Raw genomic sequence first — 19,426 nt, 5'->3', positions numbered from 1 at the left:
CTTAAAGACAATTTTCACTTCCCCAAGGTCTCTGTCCAATTGGTGTTTCGCTCGCTTTCAGAATGAGAAGTGTTTCAGTAGAGTTAGCGCTTTGTGGCAGACAGTTTGAAACGCAGTTCACTCATTTACAACCCAAGTGATGTAGCAACAATTAGTTTAGAGGCAAATAGGCTGAAATAGCTTGTCAACAGGTAGGAATTGATGAGAAACTTTGGTTAGTGCACAAGCACTTGTAAATCAGATTAAACATCCAACAAAATGGCTAAACCAGCAGATCAATGTCTGAATATTTATATTCAGATATTTTGAAAGGACACAGAAACACAGCAAGAGTCAAGATGGCAGCTGAGATGGTCCGGTGCCAAGCGCGCTCTCCCTGCTTCGGGCGGCCCGCTCTCGCCGCTCGCTCCCGCAACTGGAGCGAAGTGTTTGGCGAGTCGGGCGGAGGCAGCGCAGCGCAACAAGCAGCAGCCATGACGACCCGCTAGAGCACGTCGGCTGGCAGCTCCTCGGCGGGAAGGCATTCCGACTGGGAGGAGGGGAGCCGAGCATGGCAGCCAGAGGCCGGACCGTGAGAAGCAGGCCCCGGGCCGTCGGACCACGGAGCCGGCAACGGTGAGGAGGTGGCCGCGGCGACCGGAACATTTACATCCAGATGATGTGTTCGGCGAGTCGGGCGGAGGCAGTGCAACGAGCAGCAGCAGCCACGACAACCCGCTACAGCACGTTGGCCGGCAGCTCCATGGCGGGAAGCTCGCACTCCGACTGGGAGGAGGGGAGCCGGGCATGGTGGCCAGAGGTCGGATCGTGAGTGGGAGAAGCAGGCCACCACATGTGGAGCCGGCAACAGTGACGAGGAGGCCGCAGTGACGAGGAGGACGGAGCGGCTGAGGGACATCGTGCTCCCACTGGATGCCACTGAATTGACTTTCTGAACACGGCGCTGTAAGAATAGCTGACGTGTCCCGACGGGGAGTAAGCATTCCATTGTACTTGTACTAGTTACAAATGGCAAATAAAATTGAATTGAATAGTCTAATAGTTTTAGCTAGAGGCGTGGATTTTACCACTCCATGTGTGAGATCACATTGAATGGCTGAGAATCCTTCTAAAAAGAGGAAACTTCAACCACCCCAAACACACCGATTCGTGTTGGGTACAGTTCCACATCATTCAGCCAACCTGCAGTAATTTACCCTGCAGCAAACATTTTTCATGTATTAGCTGAGACCAGAAGTATCCAAGCTTTGTGTGTTAGTGAACTGCAGAACATGGGGTCTCAAAAACCACATATACAGTTTAAATCCACGCTCCCTTTAATCTGCATATATCACAAGTTATTGATACTAACAAATCTTGGCGTACTAATTTAGGATTGATCAAGAACAGCCCTTGCCTGCATCAGAAACAGGCTGTTCAACCTAACTAGTCCATGTTCACCCTCCACCAGAGCAACAGCCCTCATTCCATGTGTCTGCCCTGTTCTCATATTCCCCCTTTCCTTCAACCATCTAACTAGCCCAAGTTGAAATGTTCTCTGCTTCAATCAACTTTGGTAGGATATTTCATAGGCTCAACATTCAAAAAAAAAAGTTTTGCCTGTCCTCTGCCCTAAATCTCTCATTTTATCCTCTACGTCCACCTCGTTCGAGATCCCACAACAGTCCAAATTTACTGGTCTACAAAATCCAAACCAGTGAATAATAAGCACAAAGGACTACACTGTCTGGGCTTTGCTCGTCAAGACTCGGAGCCCCCCCCCCCCCCACCCCACTCCAGACAATTAATATTTGATAAGACTGTTCATTCATGGAGGGCATCCCGGCTAAAGACAAAACCACCCCCACTCGAGGTCCTTATGCACCTGAACCTTTGAGCAGAAAGGTTCGTGCAGTTACTTGGAAACAGAGTTATGATTACATAGTGTTGAACTTCTGACTGTGCCCATCTTGCAATTCTGTGAAAAGTGCCGCATTCTAATTTTCTGGTTGTTAAATAACTTGTGGATTATAGATAATCCTATCCCACAGTAGATCAACTCGACTACTTGAGCTTGGCATTGCAGTTACTTTTTCAATGCGGTTGTCACCATACACCAACTACAAGTGTGAATGCCTTGCATCTGGTTAACAAAAAATACGTGGCATCAATTATAAAGCAGAAAATTCAGCTCAGGTTCCCTTTGACGAGGTTACTTCTGTGTTTCTATTATTTCCTAGAGTTAAAGGGTGTTTTGGGTTGCATTTACATTGCAATTGTACCAGTGGCACAAAGTGCTTTCATTTCATACCGACAATACATTTCTAACAAAATGGGTCATGGCCCAATCCAATACTGCAATGAAGCAGAGCGAGGCACTCCATGAAGGGGTCTCACGGTAATGTTGGAGTCAGGTCAGGCCGTAGAACTGAATTTGCGCTACAAAAGTTTAACGTTGGTGTAAAGTCAAACTGCTCAGCACTGATGCTAAACTTTGAATTCAGAAGAATGAGAGGGGATGTCACTGAAGCATACAAAATTACAGGGCTTGATAGGGTGGATGCTGGGAGAATGTTTCCCTTGGCTGCGGAGTCTAGAACCAGGGGCCACAGCCTCAGGTAGGCCATTCAGGACTGAGATGAGAAGAAATTTCTTCAGAGGGTGGTGAATCTTTGGAATTCTCTACCCCAGAGGGCTGTGGAGGCTCAGTCATTGGGTATATTCAAAACAGAAGTCGATAGATTTCTGACTAGTAAGGGCATCAAGGGATATGGCGATAGGGCCGGTGAATGGAGTTGAGGTAGATCAGCCATGATCTCATTGAATGGCGGAGCAGGCTCAAGGGGCCGAATGGCCTACTCCTGTTTCTTATGTTCTTATGAATGCAAGTGCAGTGAGTCAGACAACAAAAGCTGACTAATAGTAAACAGAGTACAGAATCAGACAGGGCTGACGTATTTACATTACAATATATTCCCCAACTCTAGCAGCTTTTAATCCAGAGAATAAAAAGGGCCAGAATTAATTGTGAAAAATCACCCTTTTCAAGCTTGCTTGAGAAATTGGATTCCATGTTCACATAATGTCACTTAACATCCCAAAGAATACATTGCTACTCAAATTCACTGATCTTTGGCTATTACTGCACTTCTACTTTGACAGCTGCAACACTGGAGTAGCATTTACTTCCAATTCTGTCCTATAAAAAGCACATGTAGCTTGTTCAGGTTTTACCCACACTGCTGCAAACCTCAAAAAAAAGTATAGCATTACTTCACTGCTTCGCATTCCTTCCCCACAAGGAGTGGCCCTGTCACATCATACTGAGCAATATTAGCAGAAATAGCAGAGATAGCCAGACCATCCCACCCTGATGGCAGAGAAAGCATCCATTCGAAACCCTCACCGACCCATTAAAAAGTAATTACTGGAACTTAAAATCTGTAGTGTCTCAGTGGTTGGGGCTCTCTGATCTATACCAACTGCTGATTCAGCCCTTGAGATACAGTAATTTAGTTTTCATGCAGCAACCATTCCTTTTATGGTCATGACAGAACTTGCCAAGTTTGAAGCTGCAAGTCACGATGAGCCTTTACCCACAAACCTCAGCAACTCTCACCCTAAACATTATGTTGGCAACTACACTTCAAAACTGTACGGGACTGGGATTAATTGGCTAGCTCTACCAAAGAGCCGGCACAGGCACGATGGGCCGAGTGGGCTCCTTCTGTCCTGTATCATTGAAACAGGATTATAACCTTGCATTTCTATAGGCTCAAGTAAAGAAAATCTGTTTTACAAGGTTGAAAAAAAAGGTTGACTAGCAAGAGGGAAAAAAGCAAAGAAAATGGAGGGGCAGAAAGGATGAAAGCAGTCAACCAAATGAGGGTTCAGAAAGTTTAACAGCAGGGATAAAGGTGAAAAGGCAGGGTTTGAGTGCAACCAAATTACAGCATTACTTTTACTCCAACAGGAATCAGAACAAATTCCAGATGGTCCTGCTAACAAAGCTTCAAGTTCACTAGTGTATATTCAGGAAATGTAGATAAACCACAATTTTTGATATGGGGGATAAAACACAGGGCCCAGTCAAATGGCTACATCAGGTAAATGGTGTCTGTTACACATAGATGTAAAGAGCTGATTGTAGTAATGGTTCAGCAATTACTGCCACAACCTTTAATGAGTTTTGCATCAAAATGTAAATACTGAATATTTATTCTCATTTGGCTTGGACAGAGAACAATCTTGAGTACATTCTGAACAAGTCACCATGCAAACTTTATTTAGACCCACATTGCAGCAGAATATTGGCCCAAGCAACTAATCAGTGATCTAATGACTCCTTGATGTCAACTTAAAGATTGTAAATTAAAACTATTCTGCTCAGAAATCACATACTTTTTGCAGTATTTCAAAATTTTAAGTATTCTTTATTATTCAGCTGAATAATTCTCAGCTCCTCCAATGACTCAGCAAGTAAATAAAAAGCACCATCCAGGTAGCAGTGTGCCCCAGGATCAATTCTTGATTTGTGCCGAGTTTGCAAAGCTCAGTTGAGGCAGCAGCTGAACCTTTGCTTTGCGGAAGAGAACCAGCTTGGCTCAGTTGGTGGCACTCGCTCCTCAGTCAGAAGGTGCAAGATCAAGCCTGTACTAGTCCAGCACTGAGGGAGCACAGCATCATCCAAGGTGCTCTCTTTCAGATGAGACAAGTCCCGTTCATCACTCACCCCTTTGCTTGCGGCTTGACATTGGCTCTCAATACAGCTACGTCGATTTTAAAATGCTCATCCTGGTTTTCCAATCCCTCCATGGCCTTGCCCCCACCCCATCTCTAACCTCCTCCAGCCCGACTACCCTCAAGAGATCTCTGCGCTCCTCCAAATCTGGCCTCCTGCACACCCCCAATTTTTAAAATCACTGCACCATTGGCAGCCGTGCCTTCAGCTGCCGAGGCCCAAAGCTCTGGAATTCCCTCCCTAAAGATCTCCGCCACTCTCCTCCTTAAAACTTACCTCTTCGACCAAGTTTTTGGTCACCTGTCCTAATAGTAGTGCCTTGTGGGGCTCGGTGTCAAATTTTGTTTGATAATGATCCTGTGAAGCGCCTTGGGACCTTTCACAACTTTAAAGGCACTATATAAATGCAAGTTGGTGTTAGACATTAAACTGAGGGCCCATCTATCTGTTCCGATAGGCGAGATGGTCATTTGTCTCATTGCTATTTGTGGGGTGTTGCTGGTGCAGAATGGCTGCCATGTTTACCTCGAGAACATTCACAGCATTTCAAAAAATGTCAAGTGTTTTGAGGGGTTTTGATGTGATATACGTAACATTTATGTATTGCTGTATTAAAAATTGGCTAGGGTTCATGCTGATTACAATCCAGCAACCACCCAGCTGGAAAGGGCTTCTGTGGACATCGGGATCAGGTCAGGGATGATCTACCCAGCTAAAGATCCTGCTGAAATTCAGTGTCTACGCTTGTGCATGAATAAGGGCTACCTGCAAAGTAGCCGAGGTAGCTGGCAACCATACAACAGCAAGAATTAGCACCTTCAGGGAAGGGGGCGGGGGGGAAAGAGGGCAGAATTGCACGAAAAAATCCACTCTGGTGAATCGCTCAGATCCGAAACGAAGGTGTTGTGCAAGAGCTGGTTTGGTAAGGTCCATACCAAGATCGGGTGGACATTAAGGTAGAAAATACTTGCCATAACTTCTGAAAGAAACATTTCAGCTATAGTCAGCCGCAGAACAGAATTTGTAGAAATACAACCCACAATCAGAGCCTTTGCATTCCAGGGGCACGTGGCAGCTTTTTGTTTAGCACATTGCCAGCCTGCAAGTCGATAAACCTCAAACCATCATTGCCTCTCAAAAGAAGCCAGAATAGTGTGGACCACCCCCCCCCCCCCCCCCCCCCCCAATGTAGATTTCATGGGGCTTGCAATGATAAAAAGCTAAGAATTTCTAGAAAGTTAACTGAAGAATTATACCAAATTAAGGTTAGAAGTGGATTACACTAAACAGCAATAAAAGGAACTTGAAGCCAAAACTAGTGCACGAAGATCAAAAAATGCATGTTTACAGATCTGCAGGTGTGATGTTGGTAACCACTGCAAATATACAGCACAGAAACAGGCCAATTGGCCCAACCTGTGTTTATACTCTACACCCATTCCATCGATCACATCTCAGCCTTTCAGCATATCTTTCTATTCCCTTTTCTCTCATGTACTCGTCTAGTTTCCTTTTGAAAGCAGCTATTTTCCACATTCTAACCACTGAGTAAAGAAATTGCTCCTTATTTCTATATTGGATTTAGTATGAACTATCTTGTATTTATGGCCCCTAGTTTTGGATTCTCCCACAAGTGGAAACATTCGCTCCACATCTACCCCGTCCAACCCATTCATAACTTTAAAGACCTCGATCAGGTCACCTCAGTCTTCTCTTTTCTAAGTAAAAGCCGCTGTTCAATGGTTGAGGAGAAAGAACTGTAATTACAACCCAGAATATACAAAGATTAACTGCAGATGAGGGAAGCTATTCAGCCCATCCTTCGACAGAAATATACAATCCTTACTTCATCACTGCATCCAAGGATTTCTTGAATGATATTTGCCACTATGCATCACAACGACACATGGCTCGGTATTACAGTGCCACAAAAACATTCTCTAAATAACAAAGCCTCGTTTTCTTTTGTATTTTCAGCAGAAGAGACAAGAGGCCCAAACGACTCTGATGTGGCACTAGACAATCTGTGGACAAAACCACATGCATCAAAAATCTCTGCAAATTTTACAAGCTGAATATACACACACTAGGCCCTTTGGGAATTACATGGACATTGATGTTCCCGCACTGGTCTGCGCCAGCATACCCGAGTCACTGTGTAATCTGGCAAATACAGTAAACGTTGCAATCGGGTCAGAATTAAGATGTGGAAGAGATAAGTTATGAATGGGTAGGACGTAATCAGTGAGTAAACTATCCCTCCCTCACCACCACCCCCCCCCACCCTCTTTAAAAAAAGAGCAGAATTCTGAACACTGCTCTCTGCGGGCACAGCCCACAGCACGATCGCAATCCAAGATCATGGAGACTGCTGACAACCGCCAGCCCAAGGCATGACCCTTTCCACCTTCAAATAGCATCTGACCAAATCCCCATGAGAACCAACAGCAAGCAGAAGTAAAAATGGTATTTTCCATTAGGACAAAACCCATTGCTTGGCCTCACATTCCTTAAAGACACACTTAATGGATTCAGTGTTGAAACAGTGCCATCTGAAAGTACATACAGCACAGCCCTGCAAAGCATGTGGTGAAATTGGAGAAAGAGAAATCACATACAAAAGGATTCTCTCGGGCTGTGGTCTACACTAACAGAGTGCTTGAAACCTAGGCTACCATTCAGTGGGGAAATGTTAAAAATACAGCACTTTCCCCAAAGGATATGTACTGTTAATGAAGACCCTAATTCTGCATTACATTCTTACTTTCCCCAAGTCAAAGTGCACTGAAAGATTAACTTTCAGCATTGCATTTAACCAAGGATAATGGATAGCAAAGTTAGCAGGGAATAAATCTCAGCAGACTCAGGTGACCAACCAGCAAAGCTTGAACAATTGAAGCCACCTTTACCATAGAGTAATTGCATGTTGAGGTTATCACAAAGTGAAGCCATTTATGGGATCAGAGGGGTGTATCACGTGTACAGTTCATATTTACCAGAACTTGCTGGGGAAGGTAAATTTTGAGATTTGCCCGAGTTGAACAACCCCTCATTTTGCCGAGTTCTCCTTTCGCTCAGAGGCCACAAGTCTTCTCTAGAGTGAAGCAGAATATAACTGACAAAAGGGCTCCCACAAAACTCCAGGCAGCCCAACAGCACAGGCCAATGAAGAGCAATAGGGAGAAAGTGAAGTACTGTAGTTAGATACTCAATTTTCCACAAAATTGGCCCTGAAACCCCACACACGCAGAGAGACACTGTTTTAAAGAGTTGGGCATGCCATCACTCTAAAATCCAGAAATGCTTCAAGAAATTGAAAAAGAAAAGCATTTTACCAAAAAAGAAATCTGAAGTTTTTTGTATTTTACAAATGCTTTATTTCTGGCCCAGAATTGATCACACCGAAATGATTTAAGGGTTTGAAACGTTTGATCCTCAGATTCGAAGCCTGCCAATTACTCCAGCCCCAAATAACTCACCAAGGTCCTTGTCCAGGACTAAGTCTGACAATGTTGCTTTCGGTAAATGCAGTAACGATGAATTGACCAAAAAAAAAACACTAAGGATATTGCCAACTTAAGCATTGACAGCAGAGTTGAGTGAACATGTCGCATAGGGGCCTGGCACAATGGGTACTACTGGAGAATCAACACCCAGACCACATGCGCACACAGGATAGTGTGGGAGACAATGCACAACCACGCACATAGCATTGGGGCGGGGGAAGAGAAGACGACACACACCGAACTTGCAGTTATATAGTGCCTTTAGCATAGTAAAACGTTCCAGGGCACTTCACAGGAACATAATCAGAGAAAGATTGACACTGAGCCAAAGAAGGAGACATTAGGATAGATGACTAAAAGCTTGGTCAAAGAGATAGGCTTTAAGAAGCATCTTAAAAAGGAAGAGTGTGGAGAGGTTTAGGGAGAACATTCCAAAGCTCGAGTCCGAGATGGCTGAAAGCATGGCCACCAATGGTGGGGTGAAAGTGGGGAATGCACAAGAGAGCTGGGTTGGAAGTACACCTAATTCTGAGGGTAGTAGGCAATGCCTCCAATTATTTTTTTTAATTTTTTTTTTTTTTTTGAGTGCCGGCCCCTTTAACAATCTGCGAGGCTCACTTAAAGTTTCACGCATACGTGAAATATCACATTTAAAAAGCTGGTCCCCGGCAGCACGGGATCGGCAGACAGCTGCGCAGTTTAGAGAGAACGTTGGTAGTGAGAGGCTAGAGTTCGGGAGGGCAAGGCCATGGAAGGATTTGAACACAAGGATGAGAATTTTAAAATTGAAACCTTGCCAATGTAGGTCAGCGAGCACAGGGGTGATGCGTGAATGGGACTTGGCGCAATTTAAGATACGGGCAGCAGAATTCGAAGTAACATTTACGGAGGGTGAAAGATGAGTCGGCAGTCAGGAGACCATTGGATTAGTAGTTGACTCAGAGACTAGTGTCCTGAATTTAAATAAAGGAAACTACGATGGTATGAGGCGCGAGTTGGGTAGGATTGATTGGGGAATGTCACTCAAAGGGTTGACAGTGGATAGGCAATGGCAAACATTCAAAGATCGCATGGATGAACTACAGAATTTGTTCATCCCACTTTGGCATAAAAAAAAACAAAAAAGGTGACTCAACCGTGGCTAACAAGGGAAATTAGGGATAGCATAAGATCCAAGGAGAGGACATATAAATTGGCCAGAAAAAGCAGTAAACCTGAGGATTGGGAGCAGTTTAGGATTCAACAAAGGAGGACAAAGGGATTAATTAAGAGGAGGGGAAATAGAGTATGAGAGTAAGCTTGCAGGGAACATAAAAACTGACTGTAAAAGCTTTTATAGATGTGAAGAGAAAAAGATTGGTGAAGTCAAGCATTGGTCCCTTGCAGTCAGAATCAGGGGAATTTATAATGGGGAACAAAGAAATGGCAACCCAATTAAATACATACTTTGGTTCTGTCTTCACAAAAGGAGGACACAAATAACCTCCCAGAGATGTCGGTGAACAATGAAAGGGAGGAACTGAAAGAAATCAGTATTTGTAGGGAAATGGTGTTAGGGAAATTGACGGGATTGAAGGCCGATAAATCCCCAGGGCCTGATAATCTACATCCTAGGGTACTTAAGCAAGTGGCCCTAGAAATAGTGGATGCATTGGTGGTCATCTTCCAAAATTCGATAGACTCTGGAACAGTACCCATGGATTGGAGGGTAGCTAATGTTACCCCACTATTCAAAAAAAGGTGGTAGAGAGAAAACAGGGAATTACAGACCGGTAAGCCTGACATCGGTAGTGGGGAAAATGCTAGAGTCCATTATAAAAGATGTAATAGCAGAGCACTTGGAAAACAGTGACAGGATCGGACAGTCAACATGGATTTACAAAAGGGTAAGTCGTGCTTGACTAATCTACTGGAATTTTTTGAGGATGTAACTGGTAAAATAGATAAGGGAGAACCAGTGGATGTGGTGTATTTCGACTTTCAAAAGGCTTTCGATAAGGTCCCGCATAAGAGATTAGCATGTAAAGTTAAGGCACATGGGATTGGGGGCAAGGTATTGACTTGGATAGAGAACTAGTTGGCAGACAGGAAGCAAAGAGTTGGAATAAACGGGTCTTTTTCCGAGTGGCAGGCAGTGACTAGTGGGGTACCGCAGGGATCGATCCTTGGACCCCAGCTATTCACAATATATATATTAATGATCTAGACAAGGGAACTAGATGTAATATCTCCAAGTTTGCAGACGACACAAAGCTGGGTGGACGCGTGTGCTGTGAGGAGGATGCCGAGAAACTCCAGTATGATTTGGACAGGTTGGGTGATTGGGCAGAAGCATGGCAGATGCAATATAACGTGGATAAATGTGAGGTTATCCACTTTGGTGGCAAAAACAGGAAGGCAGATCATCTGAATGGCAATAGATTGGGCATGTTTCTATCGGGATCAAGGGGTATGGGGAGAAAGCAGGGAGCGGGTACTGAAATTGGATGATCAGCCATGATCGCATTGAATGGCGGAGCAAGCTCGAGGGGCCAAATGGCCTACTCCTGCTCCTATCTTCTATGTTTCTATGTGAAGGGGAAGTGCAACGAGACCTGGGTGTCCTTGTGCACCAGTCGCTGAAGGTAAGCATGCAGGTGCAGCAGGCGGTTAAGGCGGCAAATGGTATGTTGGCCTTCGTAGCGAGAAGGTTTGAGTACAGGAACAAGGATGTCTTGCTGCAGTTGTACAGGGCCTTGGTGAGACCACACCTTGAGTATTGTGTGCAGTTTTGGTCACCCTATCTGAGGAAGGATGTTCTTGCCATGGAGGGAGTTCAGCGAAGATTCACCAGGCTGATACCTGGGATGGCAGGAATGACGTATGAGGAGAGATTGGGTCAACTGGGCTTGTACTCGCTGGAGTGTAGAAGAATGAGAGGGGATCTCATTGAAACTTATAAAATTCTGACAGGACTGGACAGACTAGATGCAGGAAGGATGTTCCAGATGGTCGGGAAGTCCAGAGCCAGGGGTCACAGTCTAAGGATAAGTGGTAGGCCATTTAGGACAGAAATTAGGAATTTCTTCACCCAGAGAGTGGTGAACCTGTGTAATTCTCTACCACAGAAGGCAGTAGAGGCCAATTCATTAAATATATTCAAGAAGGAGTTGGATATATTTTTTAAGGCATCAAGTGATATGGAGAGAAGGCAGGGACAGGGTACTGAATTTGGATGATCAGCCACGATCTCATTGAATGGCAGAGCATGCTCAAGGGGCCGAATGGCCTACTCCTGCTCCTATCTTCTAGGTTTCTATGAATCAGGAGGTAACAAAAGCATGGACGAGCGTTACAGCAGCAAATGGGCTGAGGCAGAGATGGGCGATATTACAGAGGTTGAAATAGGCAGATATGGGGTTGGAAGCTCAGCTCAGGGTCAAATAGGACTCCGACTTTGCGAACAGTCTGGTTCAGCCCAAGACAGAAGCCAGAGAACAAAGACAATAACTTTGGTCTTCCCAATATTCTATTGGAGCTAATTCCAGCTTATCCAAGACTGGATGTTGGACAAGCAGTCTGACAAGAGGCAGTGGAGTGGTCGAGGGGGGTGGGGGTTAGGTAGCGCTGTGCATTGTCAGTGCATACGTGGAGTCCAACATGTTTTTGGTTGATGTCACCAAGGATTGATCCTTGCGGGACCCCAGAGGTAACGGTACGGGTGCAGAAAGAGATGCAGGAGTTTATCTGGCTAGGACTGAATAGGCAAGCGTGGAACCAGGTGAGGGCAGTTCCACTTAGCCAGACAACAGAGGAGAGGCCTCAGAGGGGGATGGTATGGTCAACCAGGCCAACGGCTGCAGACAGGTCGAGAAGGAATAGTGCATTATGGTCATGCACATAGGATGTCATCTGTGACTTTGATTAGGGCCATTTTGGTGCTCTGGAAGGGGCAGAATCCTGATTGGAACAATTTAAACATGGGCAAGATGGGCATAGATTTAGGAGGCAGCAACACATTCAAGGACTTGAGGAAAGGGAGGCAGAGTTGGAGGCGAAGTAGTTTACAAGGACAGAGAGTCAATGGTAGTTTTTTTAAATGGTGGATTTGAAAGGGAGGGTGACAGTACCTGTGGAGAGGGAACCGTATACAATATTAGCTAGCACGGGGGCCAGGAAGGGAAGTTAAGTGGTCAGCATTTTAGTGGCAATATGGTCGAGAGCAGGAAGTGGGTCTCATGGACAAGATGCTCTAGGAGGGCATGAGCAGAGATAGAACTCAAGAAAGATTGGACTAGGACGGGAACCTGGAGGTCTGTTTGGGCAGGTGTGTGTAGAAGGGAGGGACACAGCAGAGGCAACTGAACAGATCGTCTGAATCTTAGCAACAAAGTCAATGAGTCCCTCACACTTGCTTGAGGCTAAGGGAAAAGTGGAAGGGGCTCAAGGAGATGGTGGGGAAAAGCCAAGGGCTATCTTTGCATTCCAGGATGATCCTAAACAAGGTTTTGGTGGGGGGGGGGGGAAGAGAAGCAACATAACCACACATAGGATTTTGGGGGGGGGGGGGGGGTGGAAGAGGGGGTAAGGTTTTGAGACACACTCGTAGGCAAGATTGGCAGGGGAGGAAAAAAGACAAGACAAACTGGGCAGGATTTCTTTTTGGGGGTGGGAGAGAGATGAGACACACTCGCAGGAAGGAGGAAAAGGTGGAAGAGAAGTCGAGACACAGCAGGTACTGTGGGGTGGTTAAGCAATGCCTTGATTTCAAAATTCTCATCCTGGTTTTCAGATCACTCCATGGCCTGGCCTGGCCTCACCCCTCCCTATCTAATCTCCGCCAACCCCACAATCAACCCCCCCACCCCAGATATCTGCGCTCCTATAATTCTGCCCTCTTGAACATCCCTTATAAACACTCCACCAGTGGCGGCCATGCCTTACAGCTGCCAAGGCCCAAAGCTCTGGAATTCCCTCCCTAAACTTCTTCGCCTGTCTAACCCCCTTTAAGACGCTCCTTAAAACCTGCCTCGTTGACCAAGCTTTTGGTCATCAGCCCTAATTTCTCAAGTGGCTCAGTGTCAATTTTTGTCTTATAATACTCCTGTGCAGCGCCTTGGGACGTTTTATTACGTTAAAGGCGCTATATAAATACAAGTTGTTGTGGGGTGGAGACAAGAGACATCCACAGGCAGGGTTGTGTGTGGGGGCGAGGGAAGAGAAGAGAATGGCAGACGACACACCCGCGGAGAGGCTGGGGAAGGGGACAGGGTGGGGAAGGGGATGACACACACACACATACAGCCGCACAAGATTTTTTTTGGGGTGGAAGAGAAAGGCGAAGCTCCCCGCACTCAGAGCGGGGTGCGAGGTACAATCCAGCGCGGCGGCAGATGGGTTCACACAGGGCGCGGCTGACCCAGCCTCGGATTGCGCGCTAGGCCCGAGGCAGCGGATTCAACTTGCTGAGGCGCGCGGTAGGCCCGGAACGGTGGAGCGGCGTGCGATCGGCCCCGGGGCGGGAGGAGAGGGAGAGGCGGCTGGATCAGCTCCCTGAGGCGGAGAGTAGGCCCGGGGAGGGAGGGGGCCGGCGGGGATTCGGTTCCCGGAGGTGCCGAGTAGGCCCCAGGCCGGGCTGGCTGACAGCTGGCCGGTAGGCCCGGGGCGGGGCTGGTTACCTGAGGATACTGTGCGCCTCCATGCTCCGGTTCTGGTTACTCGAACACACCACGGCCACTCGCAGCGGATTCTGGGGCATCTCCTCCTCGCGCCGCCGCCGAAAAAAAAAACCCCGGAAAGATAAAACGGCCGGAAGCGGCTGCCGCGCGACCGGAGCCCGGTCAGACATAAAATGGCGGCGCACCACCACCACCGACTTCCGGCTAACCTCAGCGGCAGTGAACCAATAATCCAAGTGCGCACTTCCGCCACAACACGGCCAACGGAAATGGCGTCACAGGGAACCACTTTCGGCTTCCATTTTGAGTGAGGCGGCGAGTTTAAGCACCAGCGGGCCAATCAGGTCGCCTCAAGGGCTGATGCTTGTAACAGACAGATAAATAAGTTTATTTTAACTCGTGATTCTAATCTCATGCATTGAGTGCAAAATAATCTCACCTGTTCCCAGTGGGCTGATTTTGGAAATATTATTCCTGTCACTACTATTACTGTCTATAATACTATAACCAAAGGTATTAAGGGATATGGGCCAAAGGCGGGATATATGGAGTTAGATCACAGATCAGCCATGATCTCACTGAATGGCGGACCAGGCACGAGGAGGCTGATTGGCCTACTAATGTTCCTAATAGCTATTAGTATATATCTTTCTTCACAGACCCAGGAGCGAGGACGGGACCCAGGAGTGACATCGGGACCCAGGAGCGAGGACGAGGCCCAGGGGCGAGGATGAGCCCAGCAGCGAGGTCAAGGCCCAGGAGTGGCACAGCGGGGTCGGGAGGACCACACTGCAGCCTATGAAACCCAGGCAGAGAGGACCTGCGGGAAGGAGGGAGGAGGACAGTAGGAGTATGTTTGTGTGTGTGTGCTAGGCCGATGTAGCAGAGCCTGATCTCCAATCGTCTTGGATCCCCTTGCCGTTGGACCAAGACCTTGCTCTGTCAAACCCGTGTGGTAGCTGGTGTGCAACGGCCACCCCACGTTAAAAGAATTCACGCACAGGCATCTTCCATCCTTTAAAATGAAGTTCGGGACCTGGAACGTCAGGACCCTCATAGACAAACCCAACACTGACAGACCGGAACGCCGTACTGCAACCACTGTCTGCCCCACCTGTGACAGAGACTGTAGGTCCCGTATTGGACTCATCAGTCACCTGAGAACTCATTTTTAGTGTGGAAGCAAGTCATCCTCGGTTCCGAGGGACTGCCTAAGAAGAATAATAATGCTATATTACTGTTTATATACTGTCAGTGTAATACTGTTACTATAATAGATACGTTTCTACAAATTGTCAGCTGTGGCTCAGTGGGTGGCACTCTCACCTCTGGGTCAGAAGGTTGTGGGTCCATAGTCCCATTCCAGATACTTGAGCACAAAAATCAAGGCTGACACTTCACTGGAGTGCTGCACTGTCAGAGGTGCCGTCTTTCGGATGAGACGTTAAACCGAGGCCCCGTCTGCTATCTCAGGTGGATGTAAAAGATCCCATGGCACTATTTCGAAGAAGAGCAGGGGAGTTCTCCCCTGTGTCCTGGCCAATATTTATCCCTCAATCAACATCACAAAAAACAGATTATCTGGTCATTATCAAATTGGCTGCTGCGTTTCCTACATTACAACAGTGACTACACTTCAAAAATACTTCATTGGCTGTAAAGCGCTCGGGGAACGTCCTGAAATTTGTTCTGCGTTTCACTCAAGTTTTTGATTTTAGTTCAATGATGGGACTTAAAATGAAACTGGAGAAACAGATGGAGCAGCTTACACTTTCGGATAGGACATCTGCTTTTCACCTATGGGAGCTGAGGTTAAATCCAGCAACGACAGGCTTCCTCTGTGCAAGCTGACAGAATCCTAAGTCGAGAGCACAAAACTGACCCTAATTCAGCACAAATTGAGGGCTGGATTTTCCTCTGGGAATTTGCCAGTTCGCAAGTGATTCCAGAGCATTGTTCCGAGGAATATGTAGCGGAGAGGCCCACCACTGAATGTCCCCTTAAACTGCATGTGGAAGCTGACTCCATGACTGCAGCTGATGTCGTCAAGGGGCGGTAAACTGACGAGGAAGAGGAGGTGGCCAAGGATGGAACCTCGGGCAACTCTGGAAGTGATGATGCAGAGGTGGAAACAGAAGCCACTGTTAGAGATGCACTGTCTATGATCAAATAGGTAAGAACTGAACCATGCAAGGACAAACCCACCGTTGGACAATGGAAGAAAGGCATTGGAGGAGGATGGTGTGGTCAGTTATGTCAAAGGCTGCAGAGAGGTCAAGAAAGACCATGAGGAATAAGAGCAGTCACAGATACATAGATTGTCATTCATGACTTTGATGAGGACCATTTTGGTGCTATGGGATGGGCAGAAAGCAGATTATAGGGATTCAAATGGATTGTGGGAGGGCTGGCTATGGAGGTAGGAGCAACAACATATCCAAAAACCTTGGAGAGGAAAGGAAAATTGGAGGTGAATTGATAATTGTCAAAAACAGGTGGATTTTCTGAGTAGGGGATCTCATTGAAACTTATAAAATTCTAACAGGACTGGACAGACTAGATGCAGGAAGGATGTTCCCGATGGCAGGGGGAGTCCAGAACCAGGGGTCACAGTCTAAGGATAAGGGGTAAGCCATTTAGGACAGAGATGAGGAGGAATTTCTTCACCCAGAGAGTGGTGAATCTGTGGAACTCTCTAACACAGAAGGCAGTTGAGGCCAATTCATTAAATATATTCAAGAAGGAGTTAGATATATTTCTTACGGCTAAAGGGATCAAGGGATATGGGGAGAAAGCAGGGACAGGGTACTGAATTTGTTTGATCAGCCATGATCTCATTGAATGGCGGAGCAGACTCGAGGGGCCGAATGGCCTACTCCTGCTCCTATCTTCTATGTTTCTATGATTGTGAATTTGAAGCATGGGGAACAGGGCCAGATGACAAGGTATCATTTACATTTCCAATGTCAGCTAGCATGTGGGCAAAGAAGGGGAGTTTGTTAGGAATGGGGCTAAGGAAGCAAGAGGTAGGTCTGTCTTACGGACAAAATCATCTTAGAGCGGGCAGGGGAGAAACTAGACAGGGACAGAGGCCCTGATTTTAACTCCGGATGGGTTTTGGGCTTGGTTGAGCTGGAAACTCACCCGCTGCAGTAGAAAACATTTCCGAGTAGGAAGTGGGCAGGGAGCAGCTGCTGGCCGACAGAAAATTGGGTGGCCAGTGGCTGCCCGCCGGCACGCAGGTAGGTGTACGGAAGAGGGTACTGGGATAGTCTAGCGGGATGGGGGAGAAAGGGAGGGGAGTCTGAGGCAGCAGAGGCTTAAACCTCCTGCTCCTCCTGGCCCCATAAAGAAAGTAAAAAGCCTAAGTGAATGGCCTGTTGTGGTCCCGGATCCTCTCCTCACTTGGCGTTACCTGGCAGGAAAGCTGCAACGGCTCAGACCAGCGGTAAACTAGCAGTCAGAGCCCGATGACGTCATTGGACTTTGATCGGCATATGTCAATCAGGACCCCACCAGCTTAGGGCAGGCGGCTTAGTTGCCCATCTGGAAGCCTGAGTCAAAATCGCAGACAGCGGGATCTGGGCGGCTCCAGGACAGGTAAGTTACACGAGGCATTTTAACTGCCCATCGGGCAGGCAATGTTAAAATCGCCCCCGGGGCTCATGGATTGAGTAGATTGAGGGGAAGGAAGGGAGGTCATGGAGGTAACTGGACAGGGACACAAGTAAAAAATTCACAAGCCTTATGCAAGATTAGAGATTAGGAAAAAAAAATCCCCACCAAACGTATGTGGAGCACATTCCCAGAGAAGAAGGTGATTCAGGATCAATTGATACCTTTAAATGGAGCTGGATGGATATCTGTTGAGAAGGGATTGAGGGTCAGAATGGTATTAACAGCTCTGCTTGATTTTCTTTCAGGGGAGTTTGGGGAAGGAACTCCGTGGTGTGGTGTGGGAGGGAAGTCCACGGCAGAAGAATCATCATCGGCTCTGAGTGGAGTGCGACTGATGGTTGAATGGCCTTTCTTGCTCTGGGTTTTCTTACGTCTTTATGGTGTAAGCTGATGTATCGGAGGTGACAGCTTGCTGTTAATTATCCTACAGTTGCCATTATTCATTTGTCAGACCACCAGGTGAGGTTTAGGGGTACTGCTCATTCCCTTTTGTGAAATTTAGTGCTCTGCAGAGTGAGGGTGGGTAGGGCTAGGACACAGAACTGACCCCTTTGTGTATCACTGTCCCCTTTGGATGTTACTGCCTCTCTGTATCTCGCTGCTGTCTCTGTATTTCAACATACCCTCTGTATATTTCTATCCTGCACCTCCCTGTTTGAACCCCTATAATCAGGTTTCTGCTCCTCACACAGCACGGAGACAACCCTAACCAAAGCCAGGAATTATATTGTTAGTGACTGTGACTCTGGTATATTATCCCTCTTCATTGCCCCTCAATCTCCCTGCTGTCTTCTAAATGCAAGCCGATGACACCAGTCCCCACCTCTCCACTGGCTCTCTTTACCTCTCCACTGACTCTTTTCTGTCAGACGCCTTGTCTGACATCCAGTCTTGGATGAACCCTAACTTCCTCCAGTTAAACACTGCGAAGACCAAAACCGTCATTTTCAGTCCCTGCCACAAGCTCCATTCCCTCTCTATTGACTTCGTCCCCCACCACCAGCCACTGTTTCAGGCGAACCAGACTGCAACCTTGGCAACCTATTCAACTCCAAGCTGAGCTTCCAACCTCATGTCCTCTCCATCACAAAGACCACCTACTTCCATCTCAGTAATTATGTTTGCCTCCACCCCAACCTCAATCCATCTATTGCTGAAAGCTTTATAAACGCCTTTATTTCCTCCGGACTCTATTACTCCAGTGCCCCTCTGGCCAGCCTCTCACCCTCCACTCTCTGTAAACTTTAGCTCATTCTAACCTCTGCTGCCCATATCCTATCCCACACAAAGGGCTGAATTTTCCGGGGTGGTAGTGGGCGAGATCAGTGACGGGTTGGAAAGTTGTTATTTTTGACAGCAGGTCGGGAACCCGCTGTCCTCTCGCTCCCACGCGCCTTTCCCCCAGGCGAGTCTGTCATCGCGGGCAATCCAATTGAGATCATTATCAGGCAGTTTACAGACACTTAAGAACCTTTTTTCCACGTACTTTTTAAATTTCCCTGCATGGCCACAGGATTCACGCAGCTCGGGAACCAATTCTGTCAACCTGAGGCGGGAGTTCAGTGGCCATTGATCCAGCTGATTACTTGACAGCATCAAATGTACAGCAAAAGCTCCCACCTGACAGATGATCACTTTCCTCAGGCAGAAGCTGTTGCTCAGTCCATTTCCAGCACAGATTCTGCAGGCTGCAAGTGTTTCCAGCAAAGTCTTCATCCGGTGTCACCTCATTGGAAGAACTCGCTCACCATTGACAGAATGCTTCTGTCATCTGTACTTCACCTGCCATCTATTCCATCAACATGGGTGCCTTTATACTGTCTCACCTTGGTCCTCAGAATCGGACCACAATGAGCCCCAACACC

At 47.0% G+C, this 19,426-nt stretch overlaps 1 protein-coding gene across 1 annotated transcript in view; it reads right to left on the bottom strand.

The window, feature by feature from the left end:
• The window catches only part of ssu72 (SSU72 homolog, RNA polymerase II CTD phosphatase), an 89,274-nt gene extending 75,088 nt beyond the window's left edge, over window positions 1–14,186 (bottom strand). Inside the window, exon 1 of the mRNA XM_085967076.1 lies at window positions 13,884–14,186. Coding sequence (XP_085823202.1) covers window positions 13,884–14,053 — 170 coding nt within the window. The 5' untranslated portion in view covers window positions 14,054–14,186. The remainder of the gene's footprint in view (window positions 1–13,883) is intronic.
• Between the last annotated feature and the right edge of the window lie 5,240 nt (window positions 14,187–19,426).

The sequence above is a fragment of the Somniosus microcephalus genome, chromosome 25 (genome assembly GCF_052327205.1).
Source record: "Somniosus microcephalus isolate GS21.2 chromosome 25, FLI_Smic_1.0, whole genome shotgun sequence".
Classification (NCBI taxonomy): Eukaryota; Metazoa; Chordata; class Chondrichthyes; order Squaliformes; family Somniosidae; genus Somniosus; species Somniosus microcephalus.
This window is presented reverse-complemented; position numbering and strand designations above follow the sequence as displayed.